Genomic DNA, 22,064 nt, shown 5'->3' with positions numbered 1-22,064 from the left:
TTTTAGGAGGCACAAGGACTACATAACCTTTTTTCCTGACACCACTATTGCAGCATACTACCACATGTATCCTGCCATGGATGGGTGCCAGAAAAGGAAAATTACAGTATGTAGTAGACATATTTTTCTTTTTTCTCCCCCAGGAAGGCTTGTTGCTCTACATTCAGATATTATTATTAGGGTATACAGAAACCCAAGAACAAAAATGTCATATTGCAGCTTACTATTCCTTAGATGCGGTGGCTGCATTTGTTTTCTTATACATTTTCTGCAAGTACAGACAAAATCTTTCCATCCAAATAAATCCTGCCATGAACTCTTAAAGCGGTAGTAAACTCTGCTTTGCAACTTTTACCTACAGGTAAGCCTACAGGTGAAGCTTACCTGTAAGTAAAATGAATATCTCCTCAACCTGCACCGTTTAGGAGATATTCACATGTTTTGCAGCTGGTGACATCACCAGTGCATGCACTGAGCATGCCGTCCCTTCAGAGCTCTGTGCTGCTGCTGTGGGGAGGAGTGAGTTCATCCCGGCTCAGCCATTCAAACGTCTGGAGCCTGCAAACCCAGATGGAAGACTGGGTGAAGATGGAAGCCTCGTCAGCAGTGACAGCGTGCTGTTGGAGGGCTTAGTTTTACAGGTCTCTCATAATGTGCTAGTATGCAATGCATATTAGCACATTATGCCACTACCTTGAAGGGGGCCCAGAATATTTTTTTTTCTCCCCAGAATTTACTATCATTTTAAAGTGTAAGTTCACCTTTTTAGAAATTCTGTAAGGTGAACTTACACTGGACCCTCTCCCCAATCCGCCCCCCAATCCGCCCGACCCCCCCCCCCCAGTGCCGCTGTACCGGAGTCCTGCGATCCCCAGCTGCCAGGCACCAAGACGCTGCTTTCCAGTCCGGGGATTTAAAATCCCCACGGCTCAGTTTTCTATCACATGAACGGCACTGGCCAATCGGAATCCGTCTAGCCTGTCCTATCAGCGCTATGAAGAGAGGAGAGAAAGCCAGGTGGATTTCATATCCCAGGACTGGTGAAGCAGCGTTCTGGTGCCTGATAGCGGGGGATTTCCGGACTCCGGTACATCGCAACTGGGGGGATTTTCTGTAAAGGTGAACTTACCCTTTAAACAACGTTGAAAAGTCCAAAAATTGAGACCGCACTCAAGGTAGTAAGATGAAAGCAAATGAACTCCTTTATTCCTCATAAATGAAGCAAATAGACGTGTCGGGTTGACGCGTTTCACGATGCTGTAGATCGCTTACTCATAACCACATGTGTGTGGTTATGTGTAAGCAATCTACAGCATCGTGAAACGCGTCAACCCGACACGTCTGTTTGTGCACTGTCTGTTTGCTTCATTTATGAGGAATAAAGGAGTTCATTTGCTTTCATCTTACTACCTTGAGTGCGGTCTCAATTTTTGGACTTTTCTGCGTTTGGATGACGGATCCGACCTGCACCAAGCCCTGAACTTGCACCTGAGCGGCTTTCCCTTTGTTTGTTCTTTAAACAACGTTGTCCACTTTCCAAACCAATTGCTATGAACTACACAACCCCTTCCCAACACTAATCCCTATTGTAACAGAGATGAGTAGAGGGGGAATTGTTTGCAGTCCTGCCCTAGGGTCACAATGCTACTCCTCCACAGATACAGTACAGTGAGTGAGTGTAGCCTCCCAGGACAGAAAATGTGTTACTGGCAGAACAGCCTGGTAAAAATACATTGGAAAAAGCTTGAAAAATGGAAACGAATGCAGCCACCATATTGAAGGACTAGTAATAGAAATAGTAAGCAGCAATAGAGCACATTTTTGCTTTTGAGTTTAAATACACATTACATTTTAAAATCTGAGAATTTTTAATTTACTGGCCCTTTATAATGAGAAATATTCAGAACTATTACTAAAGTAGCTGATAATGTTTTGATATAAAGACGATACCATAACGCAGGTGCCCTAACTTCAATATCTGCAGCCGATCATGAATACTTCATATAAACAGGAAGAACAGGCACTGTCGTATTTCTACATTAAAATGTATGGACAAGCTGTACTTTTGGGGCAGCCTGGACAATCCGAATAAATGGCAACACATGCTGTAATCCCTGAACAGAATTCTTTTGGACTAGCTGGATTGTCTGAACATTCTGGTTCCCGGCACCAACCGTTTGTATATTCTGGAGACCCTGAAACTTTTGAACAGTTTGTAGGCCTTGGCTAGCCGGTACGGTCCTCAGCTGCACGTTTTGTGGTAGCTGGACGGTGTTGTGGCTCTGAATGTTAGGTAACAGTTGAAGCTGATTCTGTCCAGCCTGCAAACCTTGAAGATTTTCAACTACGTGCAGATTCTGATCGTTTTGGAAGTTATCCACCACTTGAAGCGTCTGTTCACCTTGAGAACTCTGGATAATAAAGACCTTTTGACATTCTGGAGCTGTCGCCCCAGGTTCTTGTATATTAGACATGGCTTGAATTTGGACATTAGAAACATCTTGTATGCCCTGAATATTTTCCACTCCCTGCACACACAGCCGTGTCTGCTCCCCATCTGCATTTTGCAAGACAAGTACGTTCTGCAAACCTTCTTCCGTCTGAAGGGTTTCAAAGTGGACATCCTGAACTTCCTCCATTGACTGCAAGTTTTCTACACTCTCTGTAGAGCTTAGGAGTTCCTCTCCTGGAGAATTCTGTACAACGATCAAGTTCTGACTTTCCTGCAAACTAGAGACGCTCTGAGGCTCTGGAAGGGTTTGAATGTGAATATCCGAAAGATGAGTTGTGTTTGGACTTGTTTGAAGGTGCAAATTCGATAGTTCTTGATGGATATGCACATTAGCAATGTTTTGAGAGTTTGATACAGTTTGAATACCGGGCAGTTCCTCCGCTTTCATTTGAATACTGGACACTTCCTGAGCACCAGGCAAGCTTTGAATAGTTATGTCTTGTGTACTGGGTAATTGTTGGATCTGTATGTTAGCAGTCTTCGGTGCAGATGTAATAGCATTCATATGCATTGTTGGTAGCTGCAGATGACTTTGATCTGTCACATTCTGTAAGAAAATGATATTTTGACCCATGGGTAGTGTCTGAGATCTGGGAAAGCCTTGAATAGCCTGTAACTGAAGAGGCTGCAAGTTAGGAACTGTTTGGCTTGTGTTGGGCATAATAAGAATGTTTTTGTTAGGACTAGTGAAATTAGCATTAGAAGCTTTCGCTTTGGGCTTCTTTCGCAAAACCTTATTTTGTGGAGCTCTTTGACTAGCATTGCTTTGTATTGTAACCATATTCGAAGTACTGGACGCTACAGGAACCTTCTGCTGAGGCTGCAAAACTTGTGAAGAAGGCAGAAGTATAAACTTAGGAGTGTTTTGTTGTGGGACTTGTACCAGGAAAAAGGTTTGTGAATTTAAGTTACTGGGTTGGTTGCAGACTTCAACATTTAGCGTGGTTGGTATGTCGGGCACAAGTTGTATCTTTTGACTAGCCGGCACAGCTTGCCCGTTTTGGGGAGCTAGACTTTGTGTGGCAGAGTCGCAATCTCCGCCACTGTTTGTGGAATGGGTGCGTAGATGTCTCTGAAGATAGGAAGACATGACAAAACCCTTGCCGCAAATGGTGCACCTGTAAGGTCGGTCGCTGGAGTGTGTGCGTTGATGCAACTGCAAATTTGAAGAGTGCGTGAATGTTTTGTCACATTTTTCACATTTGTAAGGCTTTTCTCCCGTGTGGGTCCTCTCGTGCTGACGTAGATTGGAAGTCTGCGTAAAGGTCTTGCCGCACATAACGCAGGCAAATGGGCGTTCCCCTGTGTGAAGCTGCCTATGGCGGCGTAGGCAAGAAGTGTTTTTGAAGGACTTTCCGCACTCCGTACAACTGTAAGGCCTTTCCCCTGTATGGAGCCGCAAATGGTACTGATAATGTGAGGACCACTTAAATGTAAGGCCACACTCAGCACACTTGAATGCCCTAACGCCCGTGTGAACCCGCTGGTGTATAGACAAGAGGGAAGAGCGCTTGAAAGCTTTTCCGCACTCTGAACATTTGTAAGGGCGCTCTCCAGTATGGTCCCTCATGTGGTACCGCAGTCCTGAGGAGCCTTTGAAGGCTTTATTACAGTCTGTACATTTGTACGGCCGTTCAACGGTCTCAGCAGGGGTGGCGGTGGTAAAGGGAGGAATGATCTCAATGGTCTGTGGGCAGGTCACCTCTGCCTCTGTCTGGATGAGCTGTTGTTCTTCCGTGTGAGTTCTCTGGTGCATCAGAAGGTTTGACAGCTGCACAAATGTCTTTTCGCAGATTGAGCATTTATAAGGCCTTTCATTAGAGTGCATATATTGGTGGCGGGACAACCCTGAGGCATTTTTAAAAGTCTTATCACATAATGTACAAGAATAGCTCTGCTCCTCAGCATGGCTCTGCTGGTGCTCAAGAAGCATCTCCTCGCTCTTGAAGGTTAAGTCACAAGTGCCACACTTATAAAGCATCTCCACCGTCTCTATTTCGCTGGAGGTAGTCAGGAACACTTCAGCATCTGTTTGTACAAACGTCTGTTCAATTGTGTGAGTTTGAAGGTGCTTCTGCAGGAAAGCGTCTGAAATAAACACTTTGCCGCACAAGTCGCATTTGTGTGTGGGCCCGCTGGTGTGTGTACGCTGGTGAAGGAGCAAGTTTGATGAATGGGTGAAGGATTTACCACATTCATTGCACTTGTATGGCCGTTCCCCTGTGTGGATCCGCTCATGTTGTTTTAAGTTGGTGGACTGTGTAAATGCTTTGCCACACACCGTACACACATAAGGACGCTCTCCTGTGTGGATGTTTCTGTGCCGCCTTAAACTGGAGGAATTCTTAAATGCTTTGTCGCAGATGTTGCATTTGTAAGGCCGTTCTCCAGTATGTTGTCTCATGTGGTACTGGTAATGGGAGGACCACTTGAATGCCATTCCACACACGGTGCATTTGAACGAGCGAAATCCGGTGTGTACGCTCTGGTGGATCTGCAACAGAGAAGAGCGCTTAAAGGCTTTACCACAGTCTCCGCACTTGTAAGGTCTTTCTCCAGTATGGCTTCTCTGGTGATAAAGGAGGGCTGAGGAGCCTTTAAAAGCTTTTGGACATTCTGAGCATTTGTAAGGACGTTCCCCAGTGTGGGTTCTTTGGTGGTGTATTAATCTTGAAGACCATTTAAAGACTTTACCACACTCGAGGCACTCATATTGATGGCTGCTAGCTTCTGCAGGTTGCACAAGGGGTTGTTGTTGTTGTATGGAAGATGCCTGTACCTCCAGTTCCTGGGCACCCACCATTCTGAAGGATTTGCTGCTAAGAGATAATGAAGACAAGAAATGGGGTTTATTTTCTAGAATCCACTGATTAAATTATTAACTTTAAAGCTGAACTCCAGACAGATATAAAAGACACAAATTATTACAGCTCTGTAATCATTAATACATCATTAACCGCTTGCTGACCGCCTACTGCAGAGGGGCCCCGCTGCACTGGATCACGTACATCTACGTAATCCAGTACTTACCTGTAGGGGGCGCATGCTTGCTGCCCTGGCTGTGGAACTATTCGCCTCAGCACAAGCTGATCAGCAGGTCCCGGTCAATGATTTATGGCTGGAACCTGCTGATCGGCTGAGCGAAAGACAGAAGAGAGCCCTGTGTAGGTAAACAACACAGAGCTCCCTACTATCAGCAGTGATGTGCCGCTTTTTTTTTCTCCCTGAAAAGCAGGGAATAAAAACCAGCACACTGCTTAGTAAAACACACACAGTAAACTTTGTTAGGCACACATTTAACACCTTGATTGCCCTAGATCCCATCCTAATCCCTTCCCAGCCAGTGTCATTAGTACAGTGACTGTGCATATTATTAGCACTGTTCACTGTATTATGTCACTGGAGATGTCAGTGGCATTTAGTCAGTTCCCCCCCCAGCATCAGTTAGTGTCAGATTGTCCGCCACACTATTGCAGTCCCATTTTAAGTTGCTGATCACCGCCATTAGTAGTATATAAAAAAAAATGTCCATTATATATACCATAGTTTATAGATGCTATAACATTCATGCAAACCGATCAACATACATGTATTGAGATATTTTTTACCGAATACATGTAGCAGAATACATTTTTCAAAATTTTGGATCTTCTTTTGTTTTATTGCAAAAAAAAGAAAAAAAACAGTGGTGATGAAATATCACCAAAAGAAGACTCTCTTTGTGTACAGTGTTGCATGACAATGTCAGTTAGAGTCCATTCAGACTAGCGCGACTTGTCAGGCGACTTGTCAGCCTGTCTGACAAGTCGCGCTCGGTCGCTCGCCATTGATTAGCACAGGACCCGTTCTAATAGGAGTGACACAAGTCGCTCTGACTTAGAAAAAGTGTCCTGTACTACTTTGGGGCGACCTGGGAGCGACTTGCATAGACTTCCATTATGTGAAGTCCCTGCAAGTCGCACCGAAATCGCAGTGCACACTGTGCACCGTGACTTCACAGGTCGCCCCTCGAAGTCGGATCGCGCCAGTCTGAATGGGCTCTTAAAGTACAGCAGTGCTGAATAGCAAAAAAATGGCCTGGCCATGAAGGGGGTAACATCTTCCGGAGCTGCAGTGGTTAAATTATAGAAGAAGGTCAGATTTAAAGATTTCAATTTAATTTGATTTAAATCAGATTTAAATTTACCCATATTTAGGGTGTAACATGCACCCCTTCTCCCCCCAATGCCCCCCCCCTCCCTGTGACAGCAAGTGGGGGATTCTCTCCCAGCACCCACTGTCACAAAAGTATTGCGGTTCTGCGGCACTCCGCCCACATCATTCATTCAGTTTCCTGTAAATGAATAGACTACAAGTACCGTGAGCCATGGCAACTGACAGCTTTTAGTTCTCAATGAACTGAGAGGGAGCTGGTAAGTGCTCTTGTAGTTCATTGATCTTCCTTCTCTCAGGTAACTCCCTGCCTGTATCAGATTTACCAGCAGACAGCTATCCTGAGAGTCTGGAGGAGCCTGGCATTGCTTTTACGATCTGCTGATCGGGGGCGTAATGCTCTGCAGGCTCCTTAGAAGAAAAATAATAAATGCACATCTTTTTACCTAAAAAAAATTCCCTCTCACTTCCTGTGTTGGGTATTGGTCAGTAGAGCTGCACGATTAATCATTACAAAATCGCGACCTCGATTCACCCCTCTCACAATCCTAAAACGTCATGTTCTCGACTCATTCAGAGCTGTTCTCAGCTGTCAAAAAAAAAAGAGCCTCTGGCAAATGTTTACAGTAAACCCCCGTTATATCGCGGTTCAAATTTCGCGGTCCCGGTATTTTGCATTTTTTTCCGTAAGACCTATTACTATTGTTTTAATTAATTAAATCATTGTTAATTCAATATTTTTGTGTTTTCCATTGCTCTTGCTCTGTCTCTCAGTATCTTTTATGTGTTTCTTTTGTTTTCAAAGAGTGTTTAAAGACCTTAAAATGCTTTTTTTTTGTGCAAAACTTTAATAAACACAAATTTTCAAAAAAAAAGACCTTAAAATGCTTTTAAAAGTACAGTGAAAGTTATAAAACATAAAATGGTGGTACAATCAGCGCAAACCATATACGTGAATAAAATAAATTAAATAAATGCAGTAAATAAATAAACGCACAAGGCTGCAAACAATCAGTGCTATACACAAAACACCAGTGAATACAAATAAATGAATAATATTGCTGCGCCAAGTGAAAAATATGCAATCAAAGTGATAATTAATGCATACATACAGAATAAAATTATATATAGTAATGTAAAAGCAAATCAATGCTAATACCAAGTGCAATAAAGTACAAGGCTATTAAAAAGTCCCAGTGCTAGTGACCAAGTGAATGGTCCAAAAAATCAGTGAGAAAATGAATAGCCAAGATTCAAATCAAATAAAACTCCCAATCTTCATCTGAAATCAATATTAAGGTGCCACAGTGCTCCACACTCTACACAGGTGCTCCCGGTGACTAGTGCCAGATTCGCAGCTCACCTTAGGGATAGACTCCAAGGAGTCATACACGCATAAAGATCATATGGACCAACAGCCTGTTATCTCCTCTCCTTCCACTCCAGCTGCCCTACGAGTGCGACAAGAACTCAGCAAGAAATAAAGGGGAGAGGGGATCTAGTGCTCTCTGTTTTTAAACGCTTTATTTCAAATCAAAAGGTGAAAATACACTTACATTCCCCCGCACTTCAGCAGTGCGGGCTTGAAACAGCAGAAAAACTTAATGACAGAACCTTCCAAGGACCGACGTGCTATGAGTAGGCTCCTCCCCGTGCGCGTTACGTCAGATGAATTCAGGGCATGGCGCCACACACCGCAGCATTAGATCCAGTAGTTGGGCGGGCAATTGCAAACACGGCACTACATAGGACAGACATTACTTTAAGGCTCCACCCCGCTGACAAAGTCATCTGACGTAACATGTACGTGGGGAGGAGCCTACTCGTAGCACGTCAGTGCTTGGAAGGTTCTGTCATTAAGTTTTTTCTGCTGTTTCAAGCCCGCACTGCTGAAGTGCTCGGGAATGTAAGTGTATTTCACCTTTTAATTTGAAATAAAGCGTTTAAAACAGAGAGCACTAGATCCCCTCTCCCCTTTATTTCTTGCTGAGTTCCTGTCACACTCAGAGGGCAGCTGGAGTGGAAGGAGAGGAGATAACAGGCTGTTGGTACATATGATCTTTATGCGTGTAAGACTCCTGGGAGGAGTAAAGTTCTGCTTTAAGGAAAACTTCTGGCTTTAGTTCTTGCCTAACCCCCCCCCCCCCCGGTGCCACCATCCTTATTACTTTGGCACATACACAGATATGCCGAAGGTTCCCTGTGGCAAGTTACTACCAGTGATGGCCTTGGGCTTGGTTGAACAGGAGTCTGAAGCCTTCTGTGCTATCCTGCTGGAAAGCTGTCAAAGGCAGAGGAGGCATTCCCCGCCCAGCAGCGGATAGGTATACATTCCCTTTCCATATGTGCAGCTTCCGGGTGGGGAATGCCTCCATCATATGATTGGCTGTCGGCTTTGACAACTTCCCTGTGGGATAGCTCAAGTGGGTTCAGACGTGTCTGCTTCATACCCCGCCTTTCTACACATCTGCAAACACAGCAAGGTTAGGTGTTTCCATGCCCGCTCTATCATTGTGCATGCATGGGAACTCTGCACAAGCACAGTGTGCGGCAAAACCATTCTCACCTAAGCAAGAGAAATAAAAATGCAATGCAGCACAAAAACTCTTTAACCCCTTTACGCCCGCCTAACACATACTGTATGGGCTTTACTGCCCACACGCCGCACAAATGCATTGCTGGGTGGCCGTTGTTTCTGTGCTGAGAGTGCGCTCACTGCATGCTCCCAGCACAGACTATTGTCATCCAGCCAAACTGGCTTCCATTAACCACTTCTGGACCCGAAGATTTTCCCTCTTAATGACCAGGCCCTATTTTGCGATTCGGCACTGCGTTACTTTAACGGACGATTGAGCGGTCGTGCAAAGCTGTACCCAACTAAAATTGAAGTCCTTTTTTCCTACAAATAGAGATTTCTTTTGGTGGTATTTGATCACCTGTGCGATTTTTATTTTTTGCGCTATAAACAAAAAGAGAGCGACAATTCTGAAAAAAAAAAACAATATTTTTCACATTTTAGGCCAATTTGTTTTCTGCTACATATTTTTGGTAAAAAAAAAATCGCAATAAGCGTATTTTGTTTTGCCTGCACAAAGGTTATCACGTCTACTAACTACAGGAAAGATTTATGTCCTTTTTATTGTTTTTTTACTAGTAATGGCGGCGATCTGCAATTTTTAGTGGGACTGCGACATTGCGGCGGACAGATCGGACCCCTATTTGACCTGACATTTTTGACACTTTTGGGGGGGACCAGTGACATTACTACAGTAATCAGTGCTATAAATATGCACTGTTACTGTAATAATGACACTGGCAGGGAAGGGGTTAACACTGTGGGTGATCAAAGGGTTAAATGTGAGCCTCGGGGAGTGATTCTATGTGGGGGGCGTGGCTTGTGAAATGATCATAGAGACCTGTGAGCCTATATAGAAGGATCACAGGAGCTCTGTGATCATTCCAGGGAGAAGACAGCCAACCATTCTTCTCTCTCAGGGGGGAACGATCGTGGGTGTCTGGTGGCAATCAGAGCCGCCTGCCCCGTGCATCGGAGTCCCTGCTGCCGAGTGGAGGCGGGAGCGTGCTCGCCCCCTAGCTGCAGGCGCGCGACAGACGTAGCCCTACGTCGGTTTGCGCAGGAGAGCCAACCTGCCGCAGTATATATATGCGGTGGGCGGTCCGGAAGCGGTTAATGTGACCGCTGTGACAGTGATCCTTCCTGCCGTTCAGGACTGTTTAACCCCGTTCCTGCCTGCCCTGGTGCTTCTTTAGGCCCTATTCACATCTGTCTGTCCCATGAATGTGCGACAAGTATAGGACAGACCATTCACTTGAATTGGTTACCCCACGTGTCACAAATATGCTAAAAAATAGCTTTTTGGGCTTTGAATGTTTTTTTTTTTTTTTTTTTGCTGTGCGACAAAACGTGTGTTTGCCAGCTGCATTTGAGGTACTATTAACCATTAATGGCACCACAAGTGTGCACGCTTTTTTTGCATGTTCTGGGAATGCGTGTGTGACGAGACCCTTGCTCGCTCGCTTCCGCTCTATCGACACTCCTCTGCTTCTAGTGCGTCAGCTTGCAGATCGCAGCGTCTGATGGTTCGGTCAACCAAGGCTCCGGGATCCGAACTACAGCTATGTGCCGTTCGGAATCCATTAGAACAAACACCAGGCAGGCTGTATGTAAGTTCAAACAGGAAGACCTTTACTGGAAGTACACAGCACACTTTTATACAGAATTTGGAACATCCCGCCCCCAACAACCGCTTTCCCATTGGTCAATTGCAAAGTACATGCCGTTCTCCTTCAGGTCCTCCTTAGCCATGCAAATGAAGACTTGAAAATGAGTCGGCAGGGATTGCTCCAATAGCTTGATTAGAAGGACTGTTATGTGTAATGAGACAGAAGCCCCAGGGGGCAATCAATGTACACAATAGCCAGACACAGAACAATGGTTCCATAACGATCCCCCAATACACATTACTATGATTGTCAATACATCCCTTAGCAGACAACAGGTGAGTTCATTAGCACACCCGACAATAGGTGAATGGAAAGCCACCTCAGACAAAAGCAACATTGTTAGACAGTCAGTCTCCTCATTGAACTTCCTGGAATGACCATATTAGGAGTTGTACTTCCTGGTCAGAGACCTCATGGCAAATGGGAACAAATCTCAATATTTCTACATGGAGACCTTGCTGACAAATATGAAGCAATCCAAACCATTACCCATCTGTCCTTAAATTGCAGTGACGCTGAACACCGTCACAGTGTGCGAAAAACGTGCGCATCTACTTACGTTCTCAGAACACACAAATTTAAACGGAGCCATAAACAGTTCGGAACACCTGAGAAAAAAGGGGGGAGGGGTGAGAAGGATTGGTGATCTTGCGACTGCTGTCACTGGTTACATGATCGCTGATCTTTTCCAACCCCCTGCATGTAAAGAACCGTTTAACCCCTTCCTGGTGTGCCTTTAGGCCCCATTCACACCTGTGCATTGTTTGGTGCTATGCATAGGGCAGCCCATTCACATGAATCAGCAACTCTATGCATGACAAATATGCCGTAAGATGCTCCCGCTCCTTTTCAGGCATTAAGCTTTGCATGTTTTTTATTTTTCCGATAATTCTAGCTATGTTTAGGGTGCCATTAACAGATAATGGCACCATTTTTAATATGTTCCAGGAACATGTGTGTAAATGGGTGCATCTGCGTGCGTTCTCAGAATTTGCAGATGTGAACGGAGCCATAAATAGTTTGGAACGCCTGTGAAGGGTGGATGGAGTTGGAAATGATCAGTGATCATGTGACCGCTGTCACGTGATCCTTTCCCGCTCTCAAGGCATTATAACAGCTTAACTCCTTCCTGCCCGCTCTGGCATCCCTTCAGGCCGCATTGACATCTGTGTGTCATGCGAGCGTGCCCTTTTTTTCCGCACATTCTGGTGCATTCACTCGAATCGGCTGCCCTACATGTGACCAATATGCCAAAAGAAACTCCAGTACCTTTGCAGGCGTTGAGCTTTGAGTGTTTTTTTTTTTTTTTTTTGGTGCAACCAAACGTGGGTTTCCTAGGTGCCATTAACAAATAATGACACCACAAGCATGACACGTGTCTTTTATGTTTCCTGGGAACATGTGTGGGAAAAGCGTGCGTTTGCTTGTGTTCTGGGAATGCACAGATGTAAATGAAGCCCTTAACAGTTTGGAACACCCAGGGGGTGGTTGGTGGGAAGGAACAGTGATCATTGTCAAAATGGTCACATGATCGCTGACCTTTTTCCAGCTGGGGGCTCATAACTGTTTAACCAATTTAGGTCCGCCCTATAGAAATTTTACTGATATAGGGCGGCACCTATGCACTGGATCATGTATATATACTTGATCTGACACCTCCGGGTAGGGGGGCACGCATCCACAGTGATTACACACAGCAGAAGCTGATCAGTGGGTGCAGAATACCTGATAGAGCTGCACGATTTGGCCCCTTTCACACATACGGTCCAATCAGATCCGTCTGTCAGTTTTTCAGGCGGACCTGATCGGATGCCCCATGCATCCCTATGGGGCAGCGGATGTCAGCGGAGACATCTCTGCTGACACCCGCTGCAATTCCATCTCTTCCCCTAGTAAAAGCACCTCCTGCACTGTAGACAAACACTGGCTAGGCACACAGTTAACCCTTTGATTGCCCTGCCCTGATGTAAAATAGTAATAATATCCCATATTTTGTAGACGCTATGGGCCCTTTACACGGGCGTTCCGATCCGCCTGTCAGTTTTTTCAGGTGGACTGATCGGATGCCCCATGCATCCCTATGGGGCAGCGGATGTCAGCGGAGAAATCTCTGCTTATACCCGCTGCTCTCCGATCCTATCCGTCAAATCGGGACGGATAGAAATCCTATTTTCCATCCTTCTGGATTGGATCGGATGAGAACGGACAGGCAGTCCGTTCTCATCCGATTCCCCCATAGAGGACAGCGGGGACCTGACAGCTCTGTCTCTGCACACAGAGTGGAGACGGAGCTGTCATCGGCCTGCTCAGTGGGGATCGGCGGATCGATCCCCCGATGAGAAAAACGGAGTCCGCCGACGGAGTGGACAGTGTGAAAGGGGCCTAATCATTAAAAAATCGCAATCATGATTCAACCCCCCCTCACGATCTTAATCCGGCATTTTCATGATTCAGTGCAGAGCCGTTCTCTACTCACAGCTGACAGCTGTCAAAGAAAAAAAAAGTTTATCACAGCATTGCTAAGTGCTGAGAGATAAGGAAAAACATTGTATCGTTTTGTTCTTTTGGATCAAAGGGTCTGTAAATGAGATCAGTTTAACCACCTGAAGACTAACCTTTTTTCTGACACTTGTTGCTTACAATGGTAAAATTTATATTGTTTGCTGGAAAATTACTTAGAACCCTCACACATTATATAAATATTTTTTAGCAGAGACCCTAGAGAAAATGGCGGTCTTTGCAATATTTTTTGTCACATTTTATTTGCCCAGTGGTCTTTCAAACGCAATTTTTTTGGAAAAAAAAAAACCCCTTCAATGAATAATAATAATAATAATAATAAAAAACAGTAAATTTAGCCCAATTTTGAAAAATGATATTACGCCGAGAATCGTAATCTTTATTTTAACAAAAAAAAAATGGGGATTCTCATTTTATCCAGAATCGTGCAGCTCTAGTACCCGATGTCCTCCAGCACCGACCAATCGTCAGGCAGAGACAGAACTGAGAGCTGCCTAGGTAAACAAGGCAGATCGCCATTCTGACAGGAGTGAAGGGATGGAATTTGTGTTCCTGCAAAGCAGGGAATAAATTCCATATCTTCCCCTAGTAAAAGCCCCTCCCACACTGTGGACAAACACTGGCTAGGCACACAGTTAACCCTTTGATTGCCCTGATGTTAACTCCTTTCCAGCAGTGGTCCTCAACTCTGGTCCTCAGGACCCACTAACAGGCCAGGTTTGCAAGATAACTGAAATTACATCACAGGTGATCTAATTTGCTGCTCAGTGATTGCAGGACTCTAGTCTGCATCTCCCCAAGGTAATACTTAAAATCTGGCCTGTTAGTGGGCCCTGAGGACCGGAGTTGAGGACCACTGCTTTTTCAGTGACGATGCATATTTGTAGCACTGATCACTGTATTAGCGTCCCCAAAAAGTGTCAAAAACGTCAGAATGTCTGCCACAATATTGCGGTCCCGTTATAAGTCACTGATCGCCCCCATTACTAGTAAAAAAATAAAATAATAAAAATATCCCATATTTTGTGAACGATATGGGTCCTTTCACACGGGCGATCCGATACGCCTGTCAGTTTTTTAGGCGGGCCTGATCGGATCCTCCATGCATCCCTATGGGGCAGCGGGTGTCAGCAGAGACATGTCCGCTGACACCCGCTGCTCTCCGATCCGATCCTGTCCGTGAAATCCAGACGGATGGAAACAGGCGGTCCGTTCTCATCCGATCTCCCCATAGAGGACAGCGGGGATCTGACAGCACACAGAGTGGAGATGGACCTGTCATCCGCCTGCTCAGCAGGGATTGGTGGATCGATCCCCACTGAGCAGAACGGACCTCGGCGGATCGATCCCCACTGAGCAAAACGGACCTCGGCGGATCGATCCCCACTGAGCAGAACGGACCTCGGCGGATCGATCCCCACTGAGCAGAACGGACCTCGGCGGATCGATCCCCACTGAGCAAAACGGACCTCGGCGGATCGATCCCCACTGAGCAAAACGGACCTCGGCGGATCGATCCCCACTGAGCAGAACGGACCTTGGCGGATCGATCCCCTCTGAGCAGAACGGACCTCGGCGGATCGATCCCCACTGAGCAAAACGGACCTCGGCGGATCGATCCCCACTGAGCAGAACAGACCTCGGTGTATCGATCCCCACTGAGCAGAACGGACCTCGGCGTATCGATCCCCACTGAGCAGAACGGACCTCGGCGTATCGATCCCCACTGAGCAGAACGGACCTCGGCAGATCGATCCCCACTGAGCAGAACAGACCTCGGCAGATCGATCCCCCACTGAGCAGAACAGACCTCGGCGGATCGATCCCCACTGAGCAGAACGGACCTCGGCAGATCGACCCCCACTGAGCAGAACAGACCTCGGCGGATCGATCCCCACTGAGCAGAACGGACCTCGGCGGATCGATCCCCACTGAGCAGAATGGACCTCGGCGGATCGATCCCCTGCTGAGCAGAACGGACCTCGGCAGATCGATCCCCCACTGAGCAGAACGGACCTCGGCGGATCGATCCCCACTGAGCAGAACAGACCTCGGCGTATCGATCCCCACTGAGCAGAACGGACCTCGGCGTATCGATCCCCACTGAGCAGAACGGACCTCGGCGTATCGATCCCCACTGAGCAGAACAGACCTCGGCGTATCGATCCCCACTGAGCAGAACGGACCTCGGCGTATCGATCCCCACTGAGCAGAACGGACCTCGGCGGATCGATCCCCACTGAGCAAAACGGACCTCGGCGGATCGATCCCCACTGAGCAGAACGGACCTCGGCGGATCGATCCCCACTGAGCAGAACGGACCTCGGCGGATCGATCCCCACTGAGCAAAACGGACCTCGGCGGATCGATCCCCACTGAGCAGAACGGACCTCGGCGGATCGATCCCCTGCTGAGCAGAACGGACCTCGGCAGATCGATCCCCCACTGAGCAGAACGGACCTCGGCGGATCGATCCCCACTGAGCAGAACGGACCTCGGCGGATCGATCCCCACTGAGCAAAACGGACCTCGGCGGATCGATTCCCACTGAGCAGAACAGACCTCGGTGTATCGATCCCCACTGAGCAGAACGGACCTCGGCGTATCGATCCCCACTGAGCAGAACGGACCTCGGCAGATCGATCCCCACTGAGCAGAACAGACCTCGGCAGATCGATCCCCCACTGAGCAGAACGGACCTCGGCGGATCGATCCCCACTGAGCAGAACGGACCTCGGCGGATCGATCCCCACTGAGCAGAATGGACCTCGGCGGATCGATCCCCTGCTGAGCAGAACGGACCTCGGCAGATCGATCCCCCACTGAGCAGAACGGACCTCGGCGGATCGATCCCCACTGAGCAGAACAGACCTCGGCGTATCGATCCCCACTGAGCAGAACGGACCTCGGCGGATCGATCCCCACTGAGCAGAACAGACCTCGGTGTATCGATCCCCACTGAGCAGAACGGACCTCGGCGAATCGATCCCCACTGAGCAGAACGGACCTCGGCAGATCGATCCCCACTGAGCAGAACAGACCTCGGCAGATCGATCCCCCACTGAGCAGAACAGACCTCGGCGGATCGATCCCCACTGAGCAGAACGGACCTCGGCAGATCGACCCCCACTGAGCAGAACAGACCTCGGCGGATCGATCCCCACTGAGCAGAACGGACCTCGGCAGATCGACCCCCACTGAGCAGAACGGACCTCGGCGGATCGATCCCCACTGAGCAGAATGGACCTCGGCGGATCGATCCCCTGCTGAGCAGAACGGACCTCGGCAGATCGATCCCCCACTGAGCAGAACGGACCTCGGCGGATCGATCCCCACTGAGCAGAACAGACCTCGGCGTATCGATCCCCACTGAGCAGAACGGACCTCGGCGGATCGATCCCCACTGAGCAGAACGGACCTCGGCGTATCGATCCCCACTGAGCAGAACGGACCTCGGCGTATTGATCCCCACTGAGCAGAACGGACCTCGGCGGATCGATCCCCACTGAGCAGAACAGACCTCGGCGTATCGATCCCCACTGAGCAGAACGGACCTCGGCGGATCGATCCCCACTGAGCAGAACAGACCTCGGCGTATCGATCCCCACTGAGCAGAACGGACCTCGGCGTATTGATCCCCACTGAGCAGAACGGACCTCGGCGGATCGATCCCCACTGAGCAGAACGGACCTCGGCGGATCGATCCCCACTGAGCAGAACGGACCTCGGCGTATTGATCCCCACTGAGCAGAACGGACCCCATTGGACGACGCACCGTGTGAAAGGACCCTATAACTTCTGCACAAACCAATCAATACTCGCTTATTGTGATTTTTTTTTTACCAAAAATATGTAGCAAATACATAGTAGCCTAAATTTATGAAAAAAATTGATTTTTTTCTATTTATTTATTGGATGTATATATATAGCAGAAAGTAAAAAATATTGTTGGTTTTTTTTTTCAAAATTGTCGGCTTTCTTTTTTTGTTTATAGCGCAAAAAAAAAAAAAACGCAAAGGCGATCAACTACCACCAAAAGAAAGCTCTATTTGTAGGAAAAAAGGGAATACATTTTATTTGGGTACAGCGTCGCACGACCGCGCAATTCAGTTCAAATAACGCAGTGCCGAAAAATAAAATGGCCTTGTCAGGAAGGGGGGTAAAAACTTCCAGAGGGCTAGTGGTTAACCCTTTCCTGCCGCGGTGTCCCTTTAGTCACCAATCACATCAGTGCTTTATGCGAGCTTGCATTTTTTTTTTTTTTTTGCGCATTTTTGTGCGGCGTGCAAAGCGCAGCTTATTCAGCTGAATCGGACACAATTAATGGAACCGCAAGCGCAACATTTTTTTTTTTTTCCCAGGGACGTAAAAATGTGCGTTCTCGGAATGCGCAGAACGTTTTGGAATGCCTGGGGAGGATCAGTGATCATGGGACTGCGGTCATGTGATCAGAACCGGTCCCACCAGCGACTGATCTTTGCGCTGACAGCCGTCAAGCGACGCACATATGCGTCAGATGGTGGTAAAGGGACACTGGGGCAGGGAAAAAGAAAACAAATGTGGGAGGGGGGAGCAGGCAGGGGCAATGAGATGTAATTTAGGGTGGAGGATGAGGAGTGAGATTGATGACTCCCTCCCTGATATACACAGCTGACTCTGCTGTCCTCGGTCATCCCCTCCCCCACCACTTCATATAAAGGCTGATAAATCCCCTCCCCCCTCCTCTAGCACACCGGACAGATACTTGCATTCTCTGCGTGCGGACGGAGCTCCCCTCTGCCGGTTTCAGGCCTGCATCGCGACGTCACTAGCGTGCGCGGCGGTGACGCGTCACTAGCGTACGACGCACGGTAACCCGGAAGTTGCTGCAGACTACACATGCAGGCTGAGAGGAGAGATTTGGTGGGAGGGAAGGAGGGCAGAGTGGAGGTGATGGCGGGCTGACTTCTCATAGATGCTGTGTGCTAGGCAATGACATGTCTTCATCCCTCAGAGGTGAAAGGCTGAGCCCTGGTTCTGGGCTGTATTGTGTGCTGACAGTGCTCTAGTTTGGGACAATGTCTGTGTATTGGATGTGATGTCCTCTGCTGAGCAGCTTCTCTTATCTCTGGTGCACATCTGCGCAACTTCCCTGTGGCCATGTTTGCCTGGGTACAGCAGCCAATTCATTTGAATAAAAAAAAGGCCCTGAGCCCTTTCAGGAAACGTGCCTGCAGGTCAGGGCTGGCACAAGAAAAGACAATAGTCCATCCAGTTCAACCTGTGTAGGTGTGTATGGCTGTAATCATCTCACATAGCCCTGAATGTTCTGATCCTTGAGATGTAAGTCTAAGAGTCTTTTGAAAGCCACCATACTACCCGCAGAAACCACCTCTTGTGGTAGAGAATTCCACAATCTTGTAGCTCTAACAGTAAAGAACCCCCCACGTTGCCTGAGGTTAAAACGCTTCTCCTCTAATCGCATTTTATGCCCTCATACACTCCCTACGACTGAAAAGCTTTTTTTCTATGCTGAGATCACCATTGAGATATTTATAAATTGCTATCATGTCCCCTCTCTGGCGTCTCTTCTCCAGGGAGAATAAATCAAGCGATTGCAGACGCTCTTCATAATTTAGGTCCTCCAATCCCCTAATTATTGTTGCCCTTCTCTGGATCCTCTCCAGCTCCAACACATCCCTCCTGAGGACTGGCAACCAGAACTGGACAGAATACTCCAGATGTGGCCGGACCAGAGTTTTACTGTGCTGCCTGGGTCCAAGAATAAAATGCTGCCCCCCTCCAAAAAAATAAATAAATCACGCTCAACAAAAAGCCCCCACATCCAATATTTTATATAAATATAACCTTTAGAAAATATATACACTGTTATCATCTTCCATAACTCACTACTGGCAGTGGTGTATTTTGGTTTTGTGCTGCCCTAGGCAAGACTAAAATTGGGCACCCCACCCCCTTCCCCTCATATGTAAATTTGCCCCACTCCTTTTTTAACGGACCTGACTCCCTCCAAAATTGAAGGACTACAAGTCCCAGCATGAACACCTGAGATCTCACGAGAGGTGGGGTGGGTGAGGAAGAGAGAGAGGGGGGCGGGTGAGAGGAGATGAGAGAGGGGGGGATGAGAGAGAGAGGGGGGATGAGAGAGAGAGAGGGAGGGTTGAAGGGGGGGTGAGAGAGAGAGAGGGGGGGTGAGCGAGGCGGCTCTAGCAACCAGCGGCCAATAGAGTCTCAGGTGGAGGGGGGCGGCTTTTTTGCTGCCCCCCTGCAAAGTGCCGCCCTAGGCCTGGGCCTTGTTGGCCTAGGCCAAAATACAGCACTGACTACTGGACCGGTCCACCAAACCCCCCACTGTCTGTCCTCAGTCCTCCTGTCACTCCTGTGTCTGCCGCACCCTCCGCCCTAGAAGATCCAGCCTGCCCTGCGTTAGATGGAGTGCGCTGATGTCTGACGTTATAGCACACATCACGATCATTATTATTATTTATTATACAGGATTTATATAGCGCCGACAGATTGCGCAGCGCTTTACAATATGAGGGAAGACAATACAATTCAATACATGTAAGGGAAGTTCCCCGGAGACAACGCTCAACCTCCTCATACTCATCGGTTTGCACTACGGGCGGCAGTATGAGATGGCGAAATGCCACCCGTAACACTACGCAAACTGACACACCAAACTGCTGTTAAAAAAAAAAAATCTTGGGAGTCAATTTGCTGCCACTCTCCAAGTTCTGCCTGGGTCCAATGGACCCAGCGGAACCCATGGTAGGGCCAGCCCTGCTTCAGGCACACCAGAGTTCAACGCGGTTCCCAGCATGGGGAAACGGCTGCAGTTTCCAGTATGTGTGGGTGTCATTAGAAAAAAATGGTACTCTTCAGCTGCATCGTGTATGGGGGGGGGGGGGGGGGCAGTTTGTGCAGGAAGAAGTACAATTACACATCTTCCGACAGCCTACTATAATTTGTACCTCCAGAGCAGCTTCATACTGCCCTGGTGCAGCCCCGCTGTGCTTTAAAGCGGAGTTCCAGCCTTTTCTGTGTTCATTAAAAGTCAGCAGCTACAAAAAGTGTAGCTGCTGACTTTTAATAAACACACACTCATCTGTCACACGGTCCAGCGATGCGGCCGCCCGAAGCCTCGATCCTCTCCCTCTGGTCTCAGCAGCGCCGGCATCACTGGTGTGGACACCCGGCTGTGACAGCTTGCGGCTTCACAGCTGGGTACACACTGCGCATGCGCGAGTTGTGCTGCCCGTCTTGATTGGCCGGCAATCTTCTGGGACCTCTGACATGTCCCAGAAGATGCAGGGAGGGAGGGGGAGAGGAGAACTTCCGCTCAGAATGCCGCGGCGCTTCGAGCGGAAGTGGGAGCGGGTACCCGTTTCCCCCCCCCCCCTCCAAAAAAAATGACATGCCAAATGTGGCATGTCAGGGGGATAGGACTACCTAAAGCGGAAGTTCCACGTTTGGGTGGAACTCTGCTTTAAGCGAAGCTAACCCATGGGTTAGCTGTGCCTTCTCATACACTTCTATGATGTCCTGCATGTTTGGGAGGTTTTAGAAAATGGACCAAAGATACAGCAGTTTTAGTTGCATAGACTAGTTTCACACTGGTGCAGGCCGCGGTTTTCATTTGAAAGGACTGCTGTGCCTCGCAACGCGCAGGAAAAGTTCCCTGCACTATTTTTGATTTTGCAAGGTTCGAGGTTCCCAGGGTGGGCGGTGTGCCATTAGGATTAATAGCACCTGCCCCATGGGTTCTGCGTCTTGCTATGCTGGTGGTTGCAGCAGAAAGAATTTGTGTAGGTCCCATAGCAGCACCACCCGCACAGGTGTGAACTTAGCTTTACCCTGGTTGAAAAAAGACATAAGTCCTTCTAGTTTAACCAATGCAAGGCCAAAAAAAAAAAATTATACAAGCCTATACTCACAGTTGAGCCAGAGGAAGGCAAAAAAAAAACCCCAGCAAAGCATGATCCAATTTCGCTACAGCAAGGGGTAATAATTCCTTCCTGATTTCCCCCCCCCCCCCCCCCCGAGAGGCAATCGGATATTTCATTGATCTACTTTGCCTATAAATGTTCGTATCCAGTTATATTATGTACATTTAGGAAGGAATCCAGGCCTTTTAACCACTTAAGCCCCGGAAGATTTTACCCCCATTCCGACCAGGGGGTATTTTGCGATTCGGCACTGCGTGACTTTAACGGACAATTGCGCGGTCGTGCGACGCTGTACCTAAACAAATTTGACGTCCTTTTTTTCCCACAAACAGAGCTTTGTTTTGGTGGTATTTGATCACCTGTGCGATTTTTTGATCACGCGCTATAAACAAAAAAATAGCGTCAATTTTGCAAAAATAGCAATATTTTTCACATTTTTTTATATGAAATTCCCCCAAAAAAAAAATGTAAAAATCAAAATTTTTTAACATTTTCGGCCAATTTGTTTTATGCTACCTATGTTTGGTAAAAAAAATCGCAAAAAGCGTATTTTGATTGGTTTGCGCAAAAGTTATCGCGTTTACTAACAAAGGGAAAGATTTTTGTCATTTTTGTTGTTTTTTTTTTTAACGCGTAATGGCGGCGATCTGCGATTTTTTTTTTGCGGTACTGCGACATTGCGGCGG

At 47.6% G+C, this 22,064-nt stretch overlaps 1 protein-coding gene across 1 annotated transcript; it reads right to left on the bottom strand.

Annotated features, from left to right (window-relative positions):
- Positions 1-1,769: 1,769 nt before the first annotated feature.
- On the bottom strand, positions 1,770-18,248 carry ZNF628 (zinc finger protein 628). The gene is made up of 2 exons (XM_082263752.1): positions 18,178-18,248; positions 1,770-5,328 (listed from the first exon to the last, which is right to left on the bottom strand). The coding sequence occupies exon 2, from the start codon at positions 5,313-5,315 to the stop codon at positions 2,040-2,042; it is 3,276 nt and encodes a 1,091-aa protein (XP_082119878.1). The 5' UTR covers positions 5,316-5,328; positions 18,178-18,248; the 3' UTR covers positions 1,770-2,039.
- Positions 18,249-22,064: the final 3,816 nt, after the last annotated feature.

Source organism: Pelophylax lessonae (assembly GCF_965119305.1).
Source record: "Pelophylax lessonae genome assembly, chromosome: 7".
NCBI lineage: Eukaryota > Metazoa > Chordata > Amphibia > Anura > Ranidae > Pelophylax > Pelophylax lessonae.
The sequence above is the reverse complement of the archived record's forward strand: the minus strand, read 5'-3'. Positions and strand labels throughout refer to the sequence as shown.